Source organism: Branchiostoma belcheri, unplaced genomic scaffold, assembly GCF_001625305.1.
Source record: "Branchiostoma belcheri isolate BF01 breed outbred unplaced genomic scaffold, Haploidv18h27 scaffold38, whole genome shotgun sequence".
NCBI lineage: Eukaryota > Metazoa > Chordata > Leptocardii > Amphioxiformes > Branchiostomatidae > Branchiostoma > Branchiostoma belcheri.
Genome location: NW_017803998.1, coordinates 434325 through 441652, shown reverse-complemented (window position 1 = coordinate 441652; position 7328 = coordinate 434325). Strand labels below are relative to the sequence as shown.

At 41.5% G+C, this 7328-nt stretch overlaps 1 protein-coding gene across 1 annotated transcript; it reads right to left on the bottom strand.

The window, feature by feature from the left end:
- Window positions 1-2036: 2036 nt before the first annotated feature.
- Window positions 2037-7328, bottom strand: LOC109476468 (carboxypeptidase N subunit 2-like). Its single transcript, XM_019777402.1, has 4 exons — window positions 7159-7328; window positions 6655-6870; window positions 6095-6584; window positions 2037-2240 (listed from the first exon to the last, which is right to left on the bottom strand). Exons 1-4 carry the CDS (start codon window positions 7326-7328, stop codon window positions 2037-2039), a joined length of 1080 nt encoding a protein of 359 aa, XP_019632961.1.

Below are 7328 nucleotides of genomic sequence, written 5' to 3'. Positions count from 1 at the left end.
AATAAGCGACGAGATGATTTCTACACTCATTATCCCATTGTCCCAAAATCTAATCATTTCTAGGTCTAATTAAGACCTACCCTCCTACCAAGTTTCATGACAATGCATATAGATCTTCTTGGGTTATGCTGTTCACAAACAGACAGACAGACAAACGCTACTCAAAACATAACCTTTTGGCGAAGGTAATTAATATGTGCAAGTCAGAAGACGTTTAGTTTCGGTAATCGTTCGTTCTTCTTTTGGCACTACCGGTTCTATTCCACAAAGCCGCTAGATGTCTCTGCTGTCATCTGAATAATGAGGTCCTACGACCGCGGTCCCTAAACTCAAAAACTCAGAACTTTCCCTCGAACATCAGCCGGCCAAGGATGGCTGACGTTCGGGAGCAGTGATCGAATTTGAGGTAACTTAACATTTCACTGCCAAGCACGCTGCAACCTACTTCAAACACCAGCTAGCCTGGTATCCAGTCTGATCGTGGTCGGGCTCTGTCCCGCCCGCCTCACATAGGTTTCCCGGTGTGTATTTCACGAGAGATTGATTAGCCCTCCACGAACACGTTGGGGGAAACCAAATCCCCAAGCATACTCTTATTAGCGCAACTCTCCTACCGGGACAGCCTGTTGCACTGGGCGGGGGAAGCTATTAGAGCCCCCGAAGACACAACCTGCCTGAACACCCCAATACCCCCAATCACGATCGGACTGGATACGAGGCTAAGACACAGCCTGCCTGAACACCCCCAACAACCCCAATCACGTAAGACTGGATACTAGGCTAAACACCTTTCAACCATGGTCGAACCTTTCGTCCAAACCCAAATATTTGATATATTTTAGAACATTCGGCTGGCGCAGCCAAACAGTAGCCTGACACAGACCCTGGACACAGAACAGCTAGCTCGTTCGACTTTGCTCTCCACCTACTCTAAACCACGGTTCCGTCAGTGATCGGAGGGCATATTTCACAATTCTCCGATGACATAGGAAAACATTTATTGCACGACAATTTCACATGGTATAATGTACGGCAAACTACATACATAAAATGTGTTGAATAGCACCTAATGTCAAATAAAACCTAACACATTTTAATTACTCAAACAATACGGCACACGGGTATCTAGCACAAGTATTTGTTAAAGTGTTACAATCGAGTGGGCTAATCACAAGTTTCTGTATTTTTTTCTAATAACAAAGCAATTCTTTATATATCTACCTTTTTGTGTTGTGAGAACCACTACATGTAAAGATATATTCAAATCTGCCTCCAACATCAAGATTCTTAAAATCTGTTGTACTGAGATATGCTCCAGACGATGGTCGCGTCTACATCAATCTAACAAATTGGGATGACGGAAAATGTGTCAAACTGGTTAGAACTGGTATACTATTTGGTTTTCGCCACGAGGCAAGTTTATTTTGCGTTACAAAGCCCAGGGGACCTACCAGGTGTTTAAGGTCAGCATAAGGTACACCTTCAGGAAGTAACTGTCAATCAAACGTCCGGGGATGTTTTGGTATGGCGAGTCGTATAATTAGATTTTTCGCAGCTACTGCAAAGTCTAAATTTTCCAGTCTAAAGTATCGAGAAAGGAAATATTATCGCAGTTGTATCTCGCGTTGGGGCAGACGGGACTCGGTGTATGTTCTTCTAATGGGCTATAGATGGTGCACGTTTTTTTTGTTTTTATTGTATATGTGTTTTGGGGCGTAAGAATATTTTGTATTTCATGTCTCGGACACCCCTTAGAGTATGAAAATGGTCGCGCGGGTTGACCTTTTGCGGTTACATCTTTGCCTGTCAATCAGCACACTCGGCTCGGGGCCGCCGGTGTTTTATCCTGGACCAACTACGAAAGGTCAAACCGTTGCAGGCCGCGGTCGACGCCTAGCTGGTCGGACTGGGTGTCCAGTCTGCAACACTCCTGGAGGAACAGTTGCGAGTAGTTGAGTTGAGTATGGTTGTGGCGGACCTGGAGAAGATACGGGGGCTATGAGCGTGTACCCAAGCCGTCAGCCCGGTCCTGGAGCTCACGGGGCGCCGGGCTGGCTGCCGGCAACCTCCCCGGGATGGGGCCAGCACGTATACAGCTCGGAAACTCTGATCTCGGAAACTCTGATCTCACACGAGGAACGAGTGTGCTTGTACATCGTGTCGTTTCGACCATTTCTGCATCTTCTGCCCGAGGAGACGGGCATTCTCACCACTTCTCGACCGAAACCTACCTCTTCCCACTGTTAACAGGAAATATGTACCTTGAGACATGATACCTCTATATGTGTGTCCGATGTATCCACCCTACAATCTACCTGTTTTAAGGCAGAGTTCTTCTACGTCATACATGATGTAGAGGACCGGAGATCACTGAAACCTACCTGTTCCCACTGTTAACTGTAAATAAGTACCTTCAGACATGATACTTCTATATGGAGTAGGACAGGAACTCGGGCACAGGTTGCTGTTGTTCTTGTAGGGTGTGTCAGCCTCCTTCTGTAGCTGATCCGCAATGTAGTGTCACAAACAACCCAGGATCGGTCTTACGAAAATGGTTGAGTTAATTGTCTGAAGCTGGCTATTTGAATAACAGTTATGACGAAAGTTCAAATCATGCTGCCCGTCTCATGTTGCATATTCACTTGTTTTCGTCATACCAGCATGAAACCTTAGAAAAACATACTAATATCAGATTTTCAAAGATTTGATTGCGTCAGACAGTAGCATTTCAAATTCTTAAATGACTTTTTTTATCTTGGATGAGACTGTATTTGTGTTTGTCTGTCTGTTTAGCTATAAGATAAATCTAGAATTAAATGGATTAGTTTTCTATGTGGTATTCTGTGAGAAAAAATTGAAAATGGTTACATTTTCGTCTACCTGGCGGTTTTCCATGGCACTGCAGCTGAATTCGCAGGGTCTCTGGGAGAGTCACTGAAGGAATCACAAACAAGAATATGCAAAGTTCTGCTGTATTTATTAATGAATAACATGAATCAACGAATGACAATTATTATATTTATGCCCTTACACTTACAGGCTAAGTACATGTCATAGTGATTGAGTTCTATGGATAATAACAGTGGTACAGCTCATGGTGTCTTACTACATGAGATTCCAACAATTATAATATAAGTACAATAACCCTAAAAATCATCCTTGCTGATGCCTCTTGAGATGACACCAATAGTTTAGACTTTCTACAATACTTTGCTATTAGAGTTCCAGACTTAGGCCGTCCATAATTATACATTGTATACTTAACACAGAACAACAAAACACTCTTTCCCTGTTCTTGGTAGGGCAATCAATCATAGAATCAAAGTTGGAACAAGTATTCGAGTTAAACATTGAAAATACAACCATCACACCATCAATAGTAAAAAGTTCAACATTCTGAAATAGTTATTACCACAATTGTAACAATACAACAACTTCAAAATGAAAACAACTTTTTTAAGCAGAGTCAGAATTGATGCCTTTAAAATGAAAATTTACATCTTTATACTTTCTGCAGTACATTGCTCTGCTACTAGAGTTCCTGACTTAAATCGTCCATAATTGTACACTGTATACTTGGCACAGAATGACAAAACTCTCTTTCATTCCTGTTGGTCATTTAAGTTTTTAGAACAACTATTAAAAAACGTTCAAGATTGCAAAATACAACTGTGACATCATCAATAATAAAAAGCTACAGATTCTGAAATAGTTATTACCACAATTGATACAATACTTAAGATTCAAAATATAAAAAAAAACTAAAGCTGAAATTACTGGTGCAAAATTACTTTCATTTTAAAACAGAATACTTAGCATTGATGATATTTATACTTTATGTAGTACATTGCTCTGTTACAAGAGTTCCGGACTAAAATATTTCATGATTATACATTGAATATTTTTTCACAGAATAACGAAAAACTCTTTCCCTGTTCTTGGTAGGGCAATCAGTAAAGTTGGAACATCTATTAAAGTTCAACTTTGCAAAATACAGTCGTGACATCATCAATGTTAAAAAGGTAGTTGTAATCACAATAGTTAAAATACTACAACTTCAAAGTAAAACAAAAACTAGAGCAGATGTTACTGGGCCAAAAACCACATTCCTTCTAAAATTCAGTATTAATACATTTAAAATGTTTTGTACAGTGCATTGCTCTGCTACTAGAGTTTCAGACTTAGATTGTCCATAAAATACATTGTATACTTAACACTAAATGACAAAACACTCTTTTCCTGTTCTTGGTAGGTCCTTGATTATAGTAAGAACTGTAACTGTTACAATGACTGTTCCTGCACAGTATGGATTGTTAAATATAACATCTGTACTCGTTTACAAATGCAACGAAATATTACACAATAAAAGGCTCTCACTCAAACGTTCCAGAAACAACTTTTGCAATGAGATTTTCGCATAAAAGTGTCATATAGGGTTAAGATTGAAGTCTGTGATTCTTCAAGTAGCTTAGAATATTCATCTTGTCCTTGGCAGACAACAGTCTCGGGTTTGAGCTGAGAGTGCCCACAACCCAATACTAGTGGACTACATTTTCATAATAAATTGTAATTAAGTTATACATCTGAAGTTGTGTGATGTCACAATGTTGGGTTCTTTGATGATTTTTAAATGTACATAGTGTTTGGCTGTACGGCAGCTAGCACTTCACTATGTGATAAATCTCCCACTTTAAGAGATCGAATATCGGCTCGAAACTGATCCTGCATTGTCTGATCATGTTTATTGGTTATTTCTGAAGACGATTCATCTTTTGTTTGTGTATTTTCATCTACATGCATAGGGGTTGGCTGAAAGGCAGCAGGCACTTCGTTACGTGACAGATTTGCAATTGTGGGACTTTCACTTTATTTATTTAACCAGAAATTAAATCTCGGGTCATTCGGCCAGCTTTTCAGGTAATCCTGGATATACATTGAGCTAATGGATATTGAACGTTAGCCTGAGATTGGCCCTGCCCTATATTATTATGACACTTGCCATTACAGTAGCTGTGGTGTTTGTGTTGGATTCAGTGAATCTGAGACTGGCCTTGTCCTGTCTTTAGAAGATTGTTTTCAATATCTTCATACTGGTAATAATGATCACTGGTCATTTCAGTAGCTGTGGTGCTTGTGTTGGATTCATACTGACCCTGACCTGTCTGATCCTGACCGCTGGTCATTACAGTAGCTGTTTTGTACACAGAATTTAGCTGTGAGGCAGTCGGTACTGTGCCATAAGATAAATTTCTGGCATCGAGGGATTCAGTGATGGCCTGATACTGACCCTGCCCTGTCTGAACATCTCCACTGGCCATTACAGTAGCTATTGTGTTTGTGATGGTCTGAGACTGGGTCACAACTTTATATACAGAATTCTGCTGTGAGGCAGTCGGCCCTGTACAATAAGATAGATTTCTCACATCCAATGATTCAGTCACGGTCTGAGACTGACCCTGCCCTGTCTGATCATGACCACTGGCCAATACAGTAACTATTGTGTTTGTGTTGGATGCAGTGTTGGCCTGAGACTGACCCTGCCCTGTCTTAACACGGGGTTTATCTATCTCTTCATACTGGTGATTATCACCACTGGCCATTAGAGACGCTGATGTGTTTGTGTTGCCCCCAACAACATTGGGATTCAGCCTTAATGGAGATGTCTGATCCTCTTCTTGTACCAAATTACGACCAAGAAGGTCCCAATCAGAATAGTGCTAGCAACTGAACCACAGCTAGAGCCAATGGGAACAAGTAGGGGGAAATTGGGAGCAAATTCTGGTTTCTCCGAAGTGATTGCAAGGGGCGAAGTTAGTGTTGCTCTTGTTTTGCCGACATGATCTGACATTGGGGCAGCATTGAACTTGAAGTACCAGTGATAGTGAGAGTTGTATGATATTAAATGGATATCTGCTATTCGTTTTGATGTGGTTAGCTGAGGGGAACTGGGAGCAGATTCTGGCATCTCTGAAGTGATTGCAACGGGCAAAGTTAGTGTTGCTCCTGATTTACTTGTTTTTTCTGCAGGATTTGCTGTTGAGCCAGCAGTGGCTTTAAAGACTGATGGGCTAGTATTGCTTTCTGTGTTACCAACTGAAGATGTGGACACTGCAGCTGAACTGCTATGAACAGTTAGTGGTGATATGGTTGGCTCTTTACATATCAATTCTTTAGGGTCGACATGCGCAAGCTTCTGTCCCTGAAGTTTGGCGGGTTGGGCACAAATTATCTGGTTCTTAAATTCATGGATTAGCTTGAAGGGGGCCATCTTACAGTCACACTGCCAGGGGTTCCTGCCAAGCTCTATTTTGATAGTAGAAGGCAAGAAGCAGAAGACTGACAGGGGAATGGCCGTCATCTTGTTGTTGCGAAGTCCCAAACCATTTAAAAGTGGCAGATTTTCAAATGCACCAGAATTGATGGTAGTTATCTGGTTGTAGGACAGGCCCAAACGCTGTAGCTTGGGCAGATTTGCAAATGTACCAGAAGGGATGGTAGTTATCTGGTTTTGGTCCAGGGCCAACGTTTGTAGCTGTGTCAGATTTGCAAATGCACCAGACTCGATGGTAGTTATCTGGTTGTGGTTCAGCGACAATTTTGTAGCTTGGGCAGATTTACAAATGTACCAAAGAGATGGTAGTTATCTGGTTTCTTAACAAGAACAACACTTGTAGCTGTGTCAGATTTGCAAATGTACCAGAAGGGATGTATTTTACCTGGTTGTGGGTCATGTACAACTCTTGTAGCTTGGGCAGATTTGCAATTGCACCAGAAGGGATGGTAGCTATCTGGTTGCGGGACAGGGGCATTTTTTCTAGCTTGGGCAGATTAGAAAATGCACCAGAAGAGATGGCAGTTATCTGGTTGTTTCTCAGCCACAACCGTTGTAGCTGGAGCATATTTACAAATGTACCAGGAGGGATGGTAGTTATCTGGTTGCATTCCAGGAGCAACTCTTGTAGCTTGGGTAGATTGGTAAATGCACCAGGATGGATGTTAGTTATCTGGTTGTTATAAAAGGATAAATATTGTAGCTGGGACAGATAAGCAAGTGTACCAGAAGGGATGGTAGTTATCTGGTTGTAATCCAGGTGCAACTTAGACAATTTTTTATACGGTAATAGCTCAGACTTGTTTACAGTTTTAATACGGTTACGCGTTAACATTATCTCAGAGATGGATGTTGGGAGGTTCTGAGGGATGCTGGTGAGATCTTCTTTGCGGCAATTGCACCATGATGGTCTACAGTAGCAGCCAGCTTCTGGCATGTTGGGCTCCTTCAGGATGATGAGAAGGAAAATCAGCACGTGTCGCAGCTTTCTGTCCAT